At 41.7% G+C, this 18,665-nt stretch overlaps 1 protein-coding gene across 15 annotated transcripts in view; it reads left to right on the top strand.

The window, feature by feature from the left end:
* MCF2L (MCF.2 cell line derived transforming sequence like) overlaps nucleotides 1-18,665 on the top strand; it is a 249,952-nt gene that overhangs the window by 99,419 nt on the left and 131,868 nt on the right. The window contains exon 1 of one of the 15 annotated variants that reach the window (XM_075917824.2): nucleotides 1,079-1,229. The exons of the other annotated variants lie outside the window; for them this stretch is intronic. Coding sequence (XP_075773939.2) covers nucleotides 1,142-1,229 — 88 coding nt within the window. The 5' untranslated portion in view covers nucleotides 1,079-1,141. Of the gene's footprint in view, nucleotides 1-1,078; nucleotides 1,230-18,665 lie in introns of those variants that run through there. 15 annotated transcript variants of the gene reach the window in all.

Here is an 18,665-nt window from a genome sequence, read left to right as displayed (position 1 = left end):
AAGAAGCCCTCTTGTAACACAAATATTTATTAACAAAGTAATATATTCCCTATATTAAAATAACACTAGGTTTGCAAAGACAGCCACTTAAACGTTAAAAAAGGCCAGAATTAAGATTGCCCTAAATCCTTCCTGTCTCTATGCACATGCATTATAGTAGTATTTAATTACACAGTTCCTTTTTATATCCATTCCCCTGTGGCTTGTAACCAGGATTTGAAGCCTGGACCATGAGAACCATGATACAAACCTCTGCCATTTCAGACCAGGGTGTGTAAGAGATACCAAAAGAAAGCTCTGTTTGAACTAGCCTCTAGATGGAGGTGTGACACATGATTTGCGAGCAGGCCACACAGCTATTTGCTAGAATGCTGGAAAGGGATTGGGACTTAATGTTCACAAAGAGAATAGTCACATACTTAATTTGTCAGATGATTTCAGACAGGCTGCATGTTTGAGGTTTGGGAAAGCAGAGATCTGTGTTCTGTTACCGACTCTGCTAGAAGTTCCAGAACTTTGTGTTACATCACATGTGCAAAAATAGAAAAATATAGAAAATCTTGCTTGATAATGTTTCTGGTACACTTCACAACCCTTAACAGCTGTCAATAGACAAAGTGAGACTTGAAGAAGAGCTCCATGTTGTTTGGAGTCTTGTGTCTTACACCAGCAGAAGGTAGTCCTCACCCACCTTGACACTTGATTTCATGATCACCTGACTTCAGTGCACCTCCTGCCCCGATACACAATATATTATGGATCTCACTAGCAGACTATCAGCATGTGCTCAGTCCTGTCAATGCTTAAAATAGAAAACAAAAAACACACCCAAAATGTTTTCATGAAATAAATACTAAGACTTCAAGGCTAAAGTCTGTTGCCAACATGTCAGATGTTTGGTATATCTACAGTATGTAAATACCTGGCGTGGAGAGAGAGAATATTTTAATTAAAGAGGTGTTTGCAAGAAGCAGTGTAATCACTGGAGGGAAAGTATGAGTAAAGTCATCCTGTCCCTCCTATTGCATTTAAGGACCAAAGTTCAATCAATAACAAAACTAAGTGTACAGCAGGATAGAATGATCTGAGCATAATAAGGGAAAAGTGCAGACTTTCCCTTTGATTTTACTTAATCATAAAGATGACTGATTTAAGAATTTCTGTAGCTGAAATGAAGAGCTATTATTTTTTCTCTGAGTGGTGTTCTTGGCTGGATTCTCTGGCTCAGGGTAAGTCACCTTAACTTTAAAATAAGTCTCTGAGCTTATAAAAGTAAATGTACAATCTGTTCAGTGGGGTTTTTTGAGGTATGTGTTTTGTGTGTGTTGCAGGAAGAATTTTGAAGTAAACAGCATGGTTTATATAATCCATAAAATGCATATTTAAACCAACTTTCCTATAGATTTTTCTAGTTCGTTCTTTGATTCTTGAAAACACAGCTATTTATATAATGCTCATTGTTTGAGAAATTGAGACAGCTTATAGTCCTGATCAGAGCTCTACAAATCCACTCTCCTAGAAGAGTAGGGACCCTTCTTGCACAAGTTCCATCAAATTCTGCCAATTCTAAGTTTCGTTTAAAAAATCCACTGTTGTATTGCGAAAAGACGGGTTAGGATTCATTGTTGCTTTTAGGTTTACTGCTGCCCACGAGGACCCAATCAGGAATTGCTACATTTAAAGCTATTAGCAACTGCAGAAATAGGAGGAATTTGAACTAATTGTTGATGAGAGGGAACCAAACAATAAAGGCTGCACTAAAGGTGGCGAATCGGAGACCCCCTGATCCCACCCTTACACATTGTGGTACAAATAGGGAACATTCACAGAGCTCCTTCTCCCAGTAATTAGATGTGAAGACCTTCACACTCCTCAGACCTATTAGCCAGAGGCTGATGCAAAACGAGGACCCCCAGAGCAAGGTCCAAAGACATTATCCTGATAAAGTCCATCCCTTTCTCAGCAATTGAGAGAGGAGCTGGTACATTGTTACCTGAGCATTGCTCTTGGAGAGTGTCTTCCCTGTCTATAGAAATGTAGCCGTGTTAGTCTGGTGTAGCTGAAACAAAAAACAGGACTATGTAGCACTTTAAAGACTAACAAGATGGTTTATTAGGTGATGAGCTTTCGTGGGCCAGACCCACTTCCTCAGTCCACTATTTGATCTGAGGAAGTGGGTCTGGCCCACGAAAGCTCATCACCTAATAAACCATCTTGTTTAGTCTTTAAAGTGCTACATAGTCCTGTTTTTTGTTCCCTGTCTATGTGAAATTATTAGTATGTGGTAAAACATCCAGGCTGTGAATGGATGTGTGGATTGGTATGAGGGTAAACGTGATGAATGGGAAGGGAGATATTGATGGGCTAAATTAGTAAAGAGAAGCATAGTGAGAAATTTGAAGATATTTAAATTTTTGCCTTTTCCTGACATTTAAGTGTTTGACTTTGTAGCTCTCAACATTGTCGCAAACCAATTCTACAAGCCAAATACAAAGAGAGGTGTTGGAATTACAATTCATCCACAAAATTAAATTTCTCCACTGATCACCTTCTCAATTGAGATAAGATAACATTTGATGGCTGGGACATTATCAACCTAACATTCAATGAAGGTGCCAACAGCTCTTTGTCTGTGTAGATTCTTGCATTAGTACCCTTCCTATCTAATTGCTATCCTTTGATTCTTATCTGCTTCTTTTTAACTATCCAGTCTTCAGGTATTTATAGATTACCAGTTCTGCTTACTTGTTTTCCCTTGATATTTTCATACCCTCTGCTCCTTGTTTCCCGCCCCCTTTTTTTTCCACCCCTCCCTCCCTCTTCCTTCTCCCCTATTTATTTTGGGTCTGCATATCCTAAACTCAATACTCTGGTCATCTGAAGAAGTGGGCTGTGCCCATGAAAGCTCATGATACCATCTACTTGTTTTGTTAGTCTATAAAGTGCTACCAGGCCGTTTGTTGTTTTCTAAGTTTATCGTTCTTTTAATGTAAATAGAAATAGTAAATAGAAAATGGGTCAATAACATGTTTCAAGTAAATACAGTGAATAGTTAACTCTTTGACTAATTTAATTGATGAAGCATGACTTTGGAGGGGAATGGGATCGTAGATTTAGTCTTCGGGCTGACAGACGTCAAGGCCTGAAGCTGGTAGTGGAGGTATAGAACTTTCCTTATCTCTAGGACATCAGTAGTGGCAAGAAAGTTGTTACCATTTGGTAACCATTGAGTGTTTATGTGAAATGATACATTGGTCACAGTCAAGTTCTTAGCCAGAAATGGATATATAAAAACCAGCACCACAACTGGCATCCTTTTGGCAGTCAGTAAAGAGACTAAAAATTGAAGGTCCAAAGAGTTCAGTTTCCTCATCCACAGTGAGCATTCAAACATATTGACAGAATATAACCTGGCAGTTTAGCTCGCTACAATCTGTTCAGTGTTTGTGATAATTGGACAACTTCACTCTTCAAAACTGCCATTCCAGCAACTAACATGAGCAGCACCAACACTGTAAGACTTTTCCATGAAAGTCTGTGCTGACTTGTTTTGCAGTCTTGGAGGGATCAGACTCTTTTAAAAACATGATTTTTCCCCCAGCCTTTTCTAGGCTTGTTGTAGCTTTTACTTTTAAACATAAGAAGATACAAGTTTTTAAATGAGCAAAATCAGTGATTTGGCATTTTGACACTTGAAAGACAATCTTAGAGAGACACTGCAACAGCAAAAATATCTGAAATGGATGAAATAAACAGTAGACTTTGTGACTGACATTGCATATAAGAAACTTCTGACATTACCTTTAATGAAATATGAGGGGGTACATAAAATTCATAAAATAGAAACTGTAATATGTGAAAGCATTTTAAATTGCTTTTAGTAAACGTCTACCTTGAAGAGGTGATCATGTAATTTTGTTTGCGCTTGCAGATTAATTCTAGATATGCGCATTTTCAGTTGCAGGTCGGAAGATATGTGGTAAAATCCTGGCCCTGTGGAGGTGAGTGGCAATTGTGCCATTGACTTACTTGGGGCCAGTATTTTACCCTAGATTTTTATATTATGAGAAATTGGAAGTAGGATGGTTTTGGTGGTTGGCAGCTTGGAGGGCTGCCAAGAGCATTGAAAATTTAGGATCTGGAATCTGAGTTATCAATAAGTACTCATCTCCAGCTGCTGAAATTTTGTCATGTCAAGGATCGTCTTGACAAACAGCCGTGATGAGATCTATTTTGCACTGCTGACAATTCTGATAAAATTACATTATTCAGATTCTCCTGTGAGCCTTTTCTTAAACACTGAGTAAATTTCAGTTTGAAGGGCAAGTTTATAAACTGTTTCAGAAGAAATTAAATGATCTCTGGATAAATTATGTATAACAGATGTGTTGTGCAATATATGGTAAGTGACTGTGATTGTAACATATTATCAGTAGAAATAAAGAGAGAACACTATTTGAAACTTAAGAGCTTTAAGAGTTTTGGTGTGCATATATAAGTAGTTACCATGTGAAACTTAATTTCAGCTCCAGTTAAAATGTTTCTCTGCCATAACAGTTATGGTGTTTCTTTAATTATTCACAGTATTGATTAAGTATTTCAAGAGCTTGTAAAGTGGTTTAATATTGTCTTGAAATTATAGAAATACAGCTTTTTAGTGCTAGAGCATTCTCTGTGAAGATGTTTGTGTTTTGTAAACTTAAATGGCATTGCATATCTCTCATTTATAATTATGTTGTCACCTCTGAAATACTAATGGATGAGGCTTCCAGTCTTGATGATGATCCATCCAAAACTGATAGATTCAGTGGAGTGCTGCAACTGATGTTGCTTGTTCACGTCTTTACACTGATGTCTTAATGGACTACTATAATAAACTGCCATCTAAATGTTTTACTGTGGGAAAGTAAAATTAGTTGCCATTTCCTGTGAATGTTTTCTCTACAGTGTAATGTCAACATGTGAGGAAGCAGATATCCATTGTGACTCTTAACTGCATTCTGAGTATGAGAGCTTTCTGTTTTTTGTTTTGTTTTTTTAAAGCCACATAACAAAACACTGTTTGAAACACGTTATTTAAAATTGAAAATTTTTGTTTTTATTGCAAACATCAAATGCATCTTCAGAAAACAAAATCACACTATATATCTGGGTTTGTTCTGAAACTCTTGATATTGAAGATAGAGACTTCTTGTCTGAATATGGATTACTGCACTTTTAAATTCTGATCCCAGTGAATGACACTGTAGAGTGTCTAGCTGATTTAAGTAGCTTCTTGTACACTGAAGAAAACTAAGACTGTATGAAGAAGGGAAATGGAATTGCAGAAAATGACACTTTAAAATAATCCAATTAGAAGGGAGATTTTATTTCTTTAGAATTTAGAGCAAAAGTGACTTGCCAGTAATCTTATAGCAGACTTTTTTTCCCTGTAGGTGACTGTCTCCAATAAGCAAAACACTATTTACATTGTGGGCAGGGCTGTTTCCTGACTTGGAATATAATTTCACTGGTACTCTTTATCTCCTGTTTTTACATGATCTTTGCAATCCTTTATGCTGGTTGTAAGCTGTTTAAATGACTTTCCCTATCCTATGGTAGTGGTTTGTGTGGTTGTACCTACTTTCTACTATTTTATATATGTTATGCATAACAAAATCCCATGTGTTCATGAACTACCTTAAACAAATCTCAAAAGGTTCCCAGGTTCAGTACACACACGCTTCCCCAGTTAGGGAAAATGGGCTAGGAAAAACATCTTTGCGGTGAGATTTCTAAAAATTAAAGTGGGCCAAATTACCACAAGAACAGCTTGTATTGGATTTCAGTATTTTTCACTCTGTTCTAAGCCAAAAGCAGGAAGTAGCCACACAACGTTCATCAGTTGGGTTTTTTTAAGGGATGTTTTTAAATCACTAAAAATATTATGCTTCAGACTAGTGTATGTGTATGTATATATACCCAATTTAACTTAAATGTATTTCAGTCTGTTGTTTTGAATTGGCTATTACATGGAGGTTCTGTTAGTCTTCTTGCATAGTTAGAAGGGCTGTTGCTACACTTCAAAGGTGAAAGTGCCACTAGAAGCCTGGTGTCAGCTGGGGACTTCTCTGCTGACCCCGGGCTCCATGTGGAGCTGCTATTTTGAAATGCCAAGGTGGTGTTTCAAAGCTGCAGCGCTGCATGGAGCCTGGGGTCAGCTGGAGAGTTCCCAGCTAATCCTGTGCTCCCCGCAGCAAAACGCCCCATGCAGCCTGGGGACACCCCAGCTGGCTTCGGGCAGCATGCGGCTTTCCAAAGTGGCAGCACCACGTGGAGCCCAGGGTCTGGCCCCAGGCTTCAAGCAACGCTGCCACTTTGAAGTACCCTCTTTTCTCCCTCCCCCCGAATTCTGCCTCTATCTGATAGAGGCAGCAAGGGAGGGGAAGCGACTAGTCAACTAGCCTGCCAACTATCCGAGAAGCACTTGCTGATTGGATAGTCGACTAGTCCTTCACATCCCTAATCTATACAAGTGACACCATTGCAGGACCTAACCACATATGCCACCACATCAGGGGCTCATACAGCTGCACATTCCCTAATGTGATATGTCATCAAGTGCCAGCAATGCCCCTCTGCCATGAACATTGGCCAAACTAGACAGTCTCTACGATAAGGATAAATGGACACAAATCAGATATCAGCAGTATTCCTCTAAGCTGCGCAGCCACAAACCAAAAATGTTAGGTCACTTTAAGAGTCATATAGCAGCACACAGTGTTCATCTTCCTGCTGGAACAGAATGTGAGTGGTGACAGTAGCTGGTGGCCTCGCAGGTTCCCAGCAGGCAGCTGCCCTTTTACTCCATGTGGAGACACAGTGCACAAGGTGAGACTGTTCTGGTAAGATTGCCCCAGCTGGAATGTGCCTCGTGCAGCTACTGCTTTACTCCAGCTGGAGCTGGGGCTGCCAATGGTGCTATTTTTAGTACGGAGGTCCCACGAGGACTGGGACTGTGGTACTAAAAATAGCATCGCGGGCGCCCACTGCTTCAGTCCTGGCATGTGGTCCTGCCTTGGGAGCAGCTGTGGCCAGCACTGATAGAGCTTTTGGGGCTGTGACCATGGTACTAAAAATAGCACCACAGCTCCAGCCCCCACAAACTGTTTTTCACATTGAAAGTAGAAAGTTACGGAAGGGGCAGAGGGAGAACTAAGAGGAAGGTGAGGAAGGAGCTTGTGCTGAGGGAAGAGAAGGGTACCAGGGCAGGAGAAGAAAAAGGCAGGCACCAAGGGGCAGGGTGGAGGAGAAACAAATGCCAGGGGGCCAAGAGGAGACAATAAGGAAAAGGGCAGGAGGGAGAGGAGAAGGGAGGGAGGGTATCAGTGGTGGTGCAAGAAGTGAGGGGAAACAGGAGGAACAATGGGGGCAAGAGGGATGAAGAGGAGAGGGGAAGAATGGGTGCTTGGCGAAGAGGGGTTGAAAGGAGTGGTGGGCATGAGGAAGAGAGGAAATGGAGCAAGTCACGTATGAGGGTGCACTGGGGCAGAGGGTGGTGAGGGGGTGGGTACCAGGAGGAAAGAGGGCAAGGAGGGCAGAGCCAGTGAGGGAAGGGGCTGGCACCAGGATGGTGCAGGTGCCAGGAGGATTGTGGGGATGAAGCAGAAGGGCAGACCTGTGGAGGAGAGAGACAGGCACCAAAGAGAAGAGGCAGGTAGGTGGGTAGAGGGAGGTGTTAGGAGAGGAGATGGGAAGGGGTAGCTACAGATGATCAGAGTTGGGCTTGAGGAGGAGTGGGCACAAGGGGAAGAGAAGGGTGAGTCTAAGAGTCAAGGAGGATGGGAAGAGGGGCAGGTCCGGAAAGGGCTGAGGGGTGTGAGAAGGGCAGGATCCTGGACAGCAGAGAGGGGTGGGAGGCAGCAGCAGGCACCAGGGGAGCAGATGGGCAAGGGGAGGGTGGGAGACATGGCAGCAAAGGGGAAAAGGGAGAGGTTTATAAGTTACTTAATAACTTGAGTGCCACAGTGGCACGCATCTGAACAAGAGCACATGAATTCAATACTGGTGCACAAGACAAAATTCACTCTACTCATCGGTGGAAAAATCTTAGAGGGAACACTGGATATCAGGAATGGTAACACACGCAAACCTGTAGGAGAATGTTTTAACCTGCCTTGGCACTCAATCATGGATTTAAAAATAGCCATTCTTCTACAAAAAAAAAAAGTCACTAGCCAATTAGAGAGAGAGAGAGCGTGGAATTGACATTATCTGCAAATTTCACTGTTTCCTTGGGCTTGAAGAAAGACATTAACTGGATGTCCCATTATAAAGCCAGTCTTCCTTGTATTTAACACCTCATTTTTTACATTATAAGCTAAGTATGGAACATTTGCAGCTCACTTAATTAGCCTCATTAACACTGGCTCCTACAGTTGACGGGTACCTTTTTTTTTTTCTATTCTAAAATATTGCTTTCTGTTCCCTTCTAGTTCATCATCTGAAGAAGTGGGTTTTGTCCACAAAAAACATTTATGTGGGTGAAATCTTACTCTATATGTTTCATGGATATAAAAAGTGATTTCTTACCTAAATGAAATTGGACATAAGATGGACTTCAGATGCATAGGCTGAGTAATGATAAAGGACATTGATCTGTTATTTCGTGCAAATGTAGTCAGTTCAGCTAGATAAAATGTATGTGCCTTGCTGTGAAATCGTGTCATAGTTCAGATTAGAAGGTTTGTGTACACAACTGAATGCCTTATGGCAGAAAAATCATCAGTTGGGATAATACTTAGATCTAGTCATCTTCTTTTAACTCAAGCAGTGGGAGAACACATTTTATTTTAGAAATAGCCCGAAGGGATGCCTTTTTTTTCTTATTGTGACTTGAATTATAAGGATTACATTGTTGTGCTGAAAACAATTACTTATTACTATCAGAGAGGAGCTGGACTGGTTTGGTAAATTTACCAAAGTAATTTACCACCTGAGTAAGTGGAATTTGTCTGACATTGAATCATCAGTACTACTTCTACAGCATTGAGCGATGTGTGGAGGATTTATTTTTGGAAAGTAGTGAAGTCATGGGGAAGGCATTCAGAAACCCTTTGTCACAGTTCTGCCACCAAATGGAAGGGAGGATTGGAGTGATTTCTTTGCCTCGTCCTTCCGGATAATACTAAAACACCTGCTGAAGAATACTTACCTTGGGGGACATAAAAATGATTCTGAAAAGCAATGGTTGTACTTTCTGGAATTCTAGAATACCAGGTAGTTTTGAAAATATTTCCCTGTGGAGTATACTCCTGAAATCCCCAAAATGGTTTTCATTTGTCTGCCCCCAGCTTCCAGTTCCACAAGTTGATAGGGTTGCCAGGTGTCCGATTTTGAGCCGGACAGTCCAGTATTTGAGCTCTTTGTTTGGGAAACAAATTGAGAAAATATAAATGTGACAATGTAAATGTCCGGTATTTTCTAAATAAGATGTAATGTCAGATGTGTACGGTATTTTTGTTCAAACCGTTTGGTAACTCTACGTTGAACACTGGTCCTGTACTATTAATATTCTTAGCATCTTTTCAGAAGATGAGAGCTATAAACATTTCCACTGAAGTGAATGCAATATAAGCTTTATTTATGTTACATTGCCTCCTGCCTGAGTTATGAGTATGGGCACATTTTTTCCCCATGTAAACAATCAGCTCTCCCAATCCAGCTTTCTCCATGTTAGCATTGAGTCTTTACACACAGTGTTTATTGATGCTAAGAGAGTAAAGTTTGTGAGAGCCCCTTGTTTAAATAATGTTAGTTTCTTACTACTTTGAAGTTTCCTATGCAAAAAGTGACTATGCCCGGTTTTGATTCATTGAATTTTTTTTTTACGCAATTCCCCTTCACACTCCCAAAACCACTGTAGTTACATGATCTTATTAAAACATTTACTAGATGCAATTTACTTGTACTTTGGATCCCTTGAACAAGAACTTCAAATACAGGCAGACATACTTCAAAATATTTTGGTATTGCTACCATCTAAGCAGTTGGGATAGACTTGTGATTTAAGGAACATGAAGTAAAATGCATAAAAACAAAAACAAAGCAAACATGACTTAGCTAGTTTTTTGAGTACTCCAGGACTACATTGACTAGGTTCTGTTCTTCATTACTGATATACATTAAGATGAATTCAGTTGAAGGCAGTGACTTTAGTGAAGTTACCCTAGATATGAGCTGGTTTAACTTAGATCAGAAACTCTGTTCCTTGGTGTTTTAAGTTTCTGGTAGAAGTCTCAAGCTGTCCATCTTACACTGCCCTCCCTCCTATGGGAATTTTGGCTGAAGATCAAGGTTTTGCTATAGAACAGAATGCTGATATTCCTGATAACCTTCAGTAATACTCACACCTCAATGGTTCATGAGCCAAATTAGCAATCAGCAGAGCCACAGTTCCTGCAGTACTATATATTTGAACAGTATAACAGGAATATTTAATGTTTGTTTATTAGTCTCACAGAAAAGGAGGTGGATCACTTGATGATGTCCTGTTCTGTTGTACCTGGCATTGGCTTGGCTACTGTCTGCAGACAGATATTGGATTAGATGGATGACTGGTCTGACCCAGTATGGCCATTCTTATGTTTAGAATGCCTGTCCAAGTGGTATTATTTTATAAACTGTAATTGGCTATTAATGTAGCAAAAACATCCTGTTTGGATGTTAATTAAATCACAGATTGTTTTAATATCATGTCCTGCAGAGAGCCACAGGATACTCAGTAAAGACTCCCAAGCCTCTGAGTATCGCTGTGCTAACTGATTATTCCTGCCCCTGTAACTCTTTAAATTAGTCATAGTTGGGCTCTCTGAAGCCTGAAGATGGTCCATTGTCAAGCAGTCGATGATAGATTCACATTGTCTGGACAAGCTTAAGGGAAACTACTTCTATTTTTGCACTGCTTGCCCAACAGGTACAGCAAGAGCTTCTGAGAAAGCGCAAGAGACAGAAGCTAAATTAACTAAAGCTTCCTCATTTTGTTGGGAAACTATATCTTCTCCCCTTTTCTCTCCACTCTGCTCATCTAAGTGGATTTTGCCCATGAAAGCACATAATACTTATACATACATACACACACACACACACACACACACACACACACACACACTTACTTTGTTACTCTCTAAGGTGCTTTTAAGGACTGCACATAGTTTTTAAAGTTATAGACTGCCACTGCTACCCCTCTGAAACTTTTATAAATGGAAGAAAAAATGTCAGCGGTAGGAAATGGAGGATAGCACCAGACAAGCATGTTAGGGTTCTTTCACTTAAAAAATAAAAAACAAAACAAAAAAACCTGGGAGGGGAACCAGAGACAGAAAAAGATGGGTGCAAATACTGTCATTTTTGCAGAGTAAATTAGGGATGTAAACAACTAGTCATGTAGTAGACTACCCAATAAGCATAGGCTTATCGGGTAGTCAAGTCATTACTCGACTACTCACCGACCCTCTTGCTGCCTCTGTATCAGGAGCAGCAAGGGGGGGCAGTAGGAGCTGTTGCTGGGGGAAGCCAGCTTAAAAGCCAGTTCCCTCCAGGACCATCTCCACTGTATGGAGGGTGGGAGAGAGCAGGGAAGGCAGAGGCACAGCGGTTGGACCTAGCCACTGCTTGCACCTCTGCAGTTTAAATGCAGTAGGAGCCAGGCTGCCTGCACACCCGGCTTCTACTACATTTAAATTTCAGAACCACACAAGGGCCACTTATCAAATAACCGTGTACTTGATACAAATTGTATCTAGTACGTGATTAGTCAATTACCTGTTTCTTAACATCCTTGTGTAAATAGGAAGAAAAGAAGAGGGGGTATTTGAGGGCTGTCCCATGCTCATATTAGTCATATGTGTATTTGCTCAGCTGATGAGCAAGTGTCAGAGCTCATAGAGTTCATCTTGTAATCTTTAGCTCTTTCTGACTGTGGCAGTCAAAAGATTTTGCTTTGCATTATGGAGAAACACAGTAGCACACAGCTAATTGAGTAGACTTTTTGGAAGGAGGGTATGGGTAGGGAATGTTCAAAATATTCAAAAAGGCAAACTGCTGGTTTTGCACAATGTACAAAAAATGTATTACAAATCTATGATCATGAGATTAGAGGATTTTGTGGTAGTTTGCAAAATCTTATTTGTTTCCTCCAAACAGATTTGCATGACTGTCTTCCCCTGTTGGTAGTACATTCACAGTAATTACTGCTTAGCTGGACAAGTTGAAAAATAAAGATTTTTGATGCATATCTGGAATGTAGGGTTGTGAAATTAAAGCTTTTGACTACACTGCACCTCAGGTGAGGTTGTTCTGCCCTATGAATCATAGCAAGAATCCCGCCCATTCTCTCTCACCTAGTGTAAAGAGTAAACAGTGTAACAGTGCAAATTGCAGTTCGCAAAAGTGGAAGATGGCAGCTTGTGCTTCTGTGAAAAAGCTTTAGTCTCCACATTTCTACTATGGACTGGCCAGGAAAAGAAATAGCCATTGTTTTAGGGAAATTGCATTCCATGGACTGTCTGCTTTTTCAATCAGGTAAAGGTATAAGCTTCCTGTTTGCCTCAGAGAATAGGCGTGGAACACCGTGACGGCTGCTATGTATCTTCTGTGTTATAATGTCCATAAGCAAGCCAGAGTCCTTGCAGGATTTTTGTATTTTAAATTGTATGCAGCAACCTATATTGCTGGATTTGATAACTTATAAAAATGGTTCTTTATAAAGATGGTGTCTATAAAGAGGAGGCATACATATTGTAGCTCTTCTTGTTGTTGTTTGTTTTCTATATATAGTAGCTATGTCTCAAAGTGCAGCCATGTTAATCTATATCTGCAAAAATAATGAAGAGTGCTGTGGCACCTTAAAACCTTAGATTTATTTGGACATAAGATTTGAAGTGGTTTTTACCCATGAATGCTTATGCCCAAGTAAATCTTAGGCTTTCAGGTGCCACAGGACTCCTCATTATAGTTGTTGTTATGAGCAGCATCAGTTTGGTTTCTGTAACTGAGATGCAAATTGTGTCCCAAAAGCAGAAAAGATTTGGGGCCAAGATTTTAATTCATTTGTTATGCTGGGGTTTTCCTTTCAGGGAAGAAATCTAAATGGGGACTTCAGAATCTTAAGAGAATCTCTTCAGATTCTGAAGAGGTTCTCTTAAGAGTCCTCCTACAATCTTCTGGGGGGCAGAATTATCCACATTCCTTCCCCCACATCTGCTCCTTTAATAAGATTATTCTTGAAGTGAGTCTTCCGCTGGCCTTTTGCTGATCCTGAGTATCCTCTCACTTGTGTGGGGACTGTGGAACCCACTGAAGCCCTGAAAAAGGAGGGGGGCAGGCAATGGAAGAAATTCAAGCATAGCTTTCCAGAGTGTTGGCTGGTGTATGGTGAGTTTCAGGGGCTACGTGGAGTTTGTGCTGCCCTTTTCATCCTTGTCCACTGCTGGCCTGGATAAGTGCGTGGTTCTGCCAGCCTCTAGGATTCCTCTTTGCTTCCTGGGTTACTCGGGAGCAGGCAACGCTCACCTGTGTGCCTAAAAGTATCAGGTGTGTAACATTAAAGGAGATCCTGAGTATCCCAGCAGTGATGTTGGATAGTTGAGGATCTTCTGTCCACCTCTTTGCTGCAGTCCCATGCTTTAAAGGAATAAAAAAATAGCGGTGTCTCCACATGGTTGGACCCATACACACTTAATGGGGTGCCTTGGGAACCTCCAGGAATAAATTTACTCCAATAATAATCTGGATTTAACTTCAAACCGCCATTATAAATAATATGCATCTAAGTCAGGGCTGGGCAACATGTGACCCAGGGGCCTGATCCAGACCGCACCTGCCCACTTTCTATTGATATCCTGCTGCCCAAGACACTGAATTTCCAGGCAGAGGCTCAGGCAGTGGGATCCTATTTAAATAGCTCACCGCTCCCCATCATGGCACTACCCTGGCAAAGGCCAGACCCACAAGCTCTTTAAATGCCAGGCAGCTGCCAGGCAACACGGTAGCCGCAGGTCTAGGAGCTGTGAGCTCTTTGTTGTGTTTTTAATTCAAAGACTCTAGCCCCAGCCCTTCCCCTTTCCTTTCAAGAGGTGGAGCCAGCCCATGACCACATACCAAAGTTCATTGTGGCCCCCATGCCAAAATTATTGCCCATCCCTGATCTAGTTGATTGAATTAGAATTAACACACCTTTACTTAACCACTTAAACAGGGTTTAGCAGACTAAAAGTGAATAAAATAACAAAGTACACAAATAAATGAAACTTGTCCAACTGGCATTTACATGGCCACCATTTATCCCACCCCGGAGTGCACACTCGTCTGGAATGCCAGCGTCCCAGATGCTTGCGTGGGTGTGCTTGGAGATCTGCAGCTGGAGTGGAGACAGCACTGTGCAGGTTGGATGTGTGTTAGTCCAAGCGAGGCAGCCAGTCCAGGCAAGGCAGTCCAGCAGCTCTGGTTCCTTGGGCAGATCACTCTGCCTCTCTTTGGACCCAGAGTCAGTCTGTCTTCTGTGCTCCATCCCAGGCAGCACTTTTCCAGACAGTCACAGTTAATTCTATGCAGGCTCTTCTCAGTCACAGGCACAGCAAGGGGGGTATCCCCAATCCAGGGACAATCACACCAAGAGCCCCTGAAGCAGCCTCCTAGATCAAAGCCCCAGCAAGCTCCCAGCAGCTGGCTCTAGCTTTCAGCAGCAGCTCCTGGACTAGAAAAGGCTCCATGCCAGCAATCTGGCTCCTCTCTAACTCTCTCCCTGCACTGTCTAAAAGAGAGCAACAGTTTCCCCCCTTTTCCCCAAGGCATCATGGCAGTTGTTGTGTCTAGGCTAGATGGTAGCACAAAGAATCCTCCCAGTAAAAGTTAGTCCCATAGAAAAGGGGCCTACACAAATCTTGAGTCAGGTCCTAAAATTATGGAGACTGGCTTGAGAGAGGAAAAAGATGTGGGTTTCCTTTTATTTGCCTTCTGGTTTTTGAGCCTTTAGGGCTCACATTTTCACGCTTTTCTACGCAGCTATGAGAGTTCTGCAGGGGAGATAGCATTTTAGAAAAACTCCCGATCTCATGAGTTTTTATAATTCATGTGGACAACAAGGGGTGACAGTAGTGGGAATCTTGGACTCTAGTGCAGGGACAAGTGGGCACTCTACAGCTGCAAGGGAGCTCCCTGTTTTGGATGCGACTAGCTGAGCACACCATAGGCATGAAGCCTAGTAAGGCTGGAATGTTCTGGATGTGGATCATCACAGACTCAATGCAAGACTTGGAATTTGGCCTATAGCCATCTAAGGTTGCCACGTGTCCAGTTTTGAACTGGACAGTCCAGTATTTGAGCTTTCTGTTCGGGAAACAAATTGAGAAAATATAAATATCCGGTATTTTCTAAATAAGATGCAATGTAGATTGTGATGTAATGTTGACTGTGTCTGGTATTTTTGTTGAAACCATCTGGCAACCCTATAGCCATCATCTTACAGATGACTAGGTAGCAGAGGCAGAAAAGTTAATAAACTGATTTTTCAGGTCCTTCTATCTCCTGACTACTAGTTATTCTGTAAATGCTGTGAAGGGAGTAATCTTGCATCCCAAGGAAGGCTCTATTACTGAAAGGGCTGGTTTTTCGCATCTGATGGACTTGGTTCATTAAAATGAGTAGGCGGGAGCTGCACGCCTGTATTTTAATAGATCAGCATTCCTTATACTGTTCATGTCAATAGTTACATCCTTTTTTTAAATCAACACATCTTTATTTACCATGTTTAGAAAACAAAACAAAACAGGTCAGTTGTTCTTTACGTATCCAGTTCCATCCCATTACTGTTCTGGCCTAAGAACTTTCTTTCTCCTAAATTCCATTCCACTTTCTTTCCACCACAGCTGCATATCAAAGCCAAAACTTGTTGATCCTTTGTAGTTCGATTTCTAGTCTGTTGCCACTGCAATGAAGGATCCCATCTGTCTCCACTTTATTTGAACTTCTGGTTACCACTTAAGACATTGGGTGACCCTGCTTCCATCCACTTCTGCCTCCCTCTCATAAAAGTATCCAGTTCCTGCTATCACTTCTTCTGCTCAGCAAGACCGAGGTAATACAGTTTGGACATTAGGGATGTTAAATTCAGATGAATTGGGTAATCAGATAGTCGATAAGGGCAGTATTTGGGCATAAATTAGTATTTTTGCAGCTGACCTTGACTCCTATGGTCAGTAACCTCTGTCAAGCTCTCCAGTGACTCAAGAGCATTAGTACCATCCTCAATGAACACTGTTAAGAAGCAGGGCACAAACCCCAAATTGGCTGTTAGTTTTATACTTATTTCACCAGCCAAGTCTCTAGTGTAAACTCCTCAGACACTGTAGCAACCTCACCATGGAGTCTCACACAACCCCCTTGAGTACTCCAATCATCTTGTCACCTAAGCAAGGCTGCCTTTGTGATCCCTTATACCAAAAAACACAGTGACATTCAGCTTACCCCCAGTCCCAAAAAATCCCAGTTGCTTACCCCCGACACCTTACAGTTCATACCTAAGACACTGCTTGTAGCCAATACTATAATAAACAGAAGATTGATTAGCTAAAACAAGGAACTAAGCGTTATTTACAACAGTTATTTAAATCAGGTAAACATAGCCACACCTGTATGAGTTAGTTTTAAGTTCTAAAGGGAATCTAACCTTCTGCAGTAAGCAAGGACTATGCCAGCGGCCACTGATTAATCGATCCTAGGGAGTCTCCCAGTCGATTGTGATCAGCAAGCTCTTTGCCTGTCACAGCTCCATGCCACTAGCCCTCTCCTGGAAGCAGCCAGCCTGGCCCTGGGTGAGTGTAGGGAAGGTGTCTCGGCATGCTTCTCTTGTCTCAAAGCACTGTGATCAATGGGTATTGAGGGGCTGGTGCTGGCAGAGGGGGAAGCTCAGAGCCACATACCACCCCACCCTCACCCCCAGAGCCACAAGGAGCATTGTGTGACTAGGGAAGCAGGGAGCCTGTCTCAGCCTGGCTGTTGCCAACCAAGAGCTGCTGGTGATAAGTGCTGCGCGGTGGGAAGCTGCAGGCCAACCACTTCCCATAGCCTGCTCCCTAGTTCCTTGTCCCAGCCTGATCCTCTCCCAGAGCCAGCAACCCATAGCTCTTCCCACACCCCAGGCTTCTGCACTGACCCCCCTCACAGCCAGCACCCTATCTCCCCGCAGGGAAGGGACAGGGTAAATTTTCACCTGTCCTTAAATTCAGAGAGCGATCTTGGGCATAAAAAGGTTGGAGACCACTACTCTCTATGCTCTTTAGGACTAACACAGTCCCAGGCCAAACCCTGGGAATCTTTTACTTATGCTTAGCAATCCTTGTCCCTCAGTGTCCAAGTAGCACACAAGATACAGTTCCCCCTTTTTAGGGCTTCGTATTCCTTTCTCCTTCCTGCTTTCCAATTGTAAATTCAGCTGTTGGGCAAGGAAGGGGAGAAGGGCTGAGGGGGAATTGATCATAAAACCTTTGTCTTGTTCCACAATGGTTCATCTAGTGCCTTTGTTAGGCAAGAGATAACATCTCTTGTTGAAAACTAGTATGACATGCTTCTTAATGCTTCTGTCCAGTGATTTGCAGTTACAGAGCAAACACTCACATATTTCCTTATAACAAGCATTGTAAATGAGATTAATGCATGTTGCACCATACAGGCGTTTCATTCGTCTAAACATGAAAATCATCCAAAGAAGTGGGTTGTGCCCGCGAAAGCTCATGATACCATTTACATATTTTATTTATTTAAGGTGCTACTAGACTATTTGTTGTTTTTTAAGTTTTTCCTAGTACAGACTAACTCTGAAGCTCATGTTTGTAACTCTATTAACACTAACACACAGGTAAGCCAGATTGGTTCCTGTTACATATTTTACAATGGTCAGTTGCAACTTAGGGGCCTTGGTATAAGCAGGCACCTGATCTGGTAGCCAACATCTTAGGGGTTTTAGTTGTACTTCTTTAAAAATGACAAAACCACAAAATCTTCTCCCTTCCTTGACATACCATACCTCTTTATTAAGCCCCATTTCCATTTCTTCAGTAATGTAACTGTGGTGAATTTTGAACCCTTCCTTTGAGCTACTTCTAAACTACACCCCTCTGTTGGCAAAAATATGTAAATTAGACATAATGAAAGTGCAAATGAAGCAGGGATTTAAATGTCCTGTGCTTCATTTGCATAATGGTGGACGCTGCTTTTTTTTCGAAACGGGGCTTTTTGAAAAAACCCAGCAGTTTAGACAGGGCATTTTTGACAGAAATGCCCCATTACAAAAGATCCTCAGAGTACAGGATCTCTCGAAAAGGGGCATTTCTATCGAAAATGTCCCATCTAAACTGCCGCTTTTTTAGAAAAGCCCCATTTTGAGAAAAGCGCCAGCCACCATTATGCAAATGAAGGGCGGGATATTTAAATCCCTGCTTAATTTGCACTTTCGATATGTTTACATCCCTTTACTGACAGAGGGGTGTAGTTTATACGTAGCCTTGGAGTGAGATTGATCTGGAGGCAGAGGATACTTGGGGTAAAATGTTTAACAGAATATAAATGTTTTTGTACGGACGTGTGTATCTTTCTTCTGGAATCTCTTGGGCTATTGGTGCTGCATTTCT

Source organism: Pelodiscus sinensis, chromosome 1, assembly GCF_052426305.1.
Source record: "Pelodiscus sinensis isolate ZL-2025 chromosome 1, ASM5242630v1, whole genome shotgun sequence".
Classification (NCBI taxonomy): Eukaryota; Metazoa; Chordata; order Testudines; family Trionychidae; genus Pelodiscus; species Pelodiscus sinensis.
The sequence above is the reverse complement of the archived record's forward strand: the minus strand, read 5'-3'. Positions and strand labels throughout refer to the sequence as shown.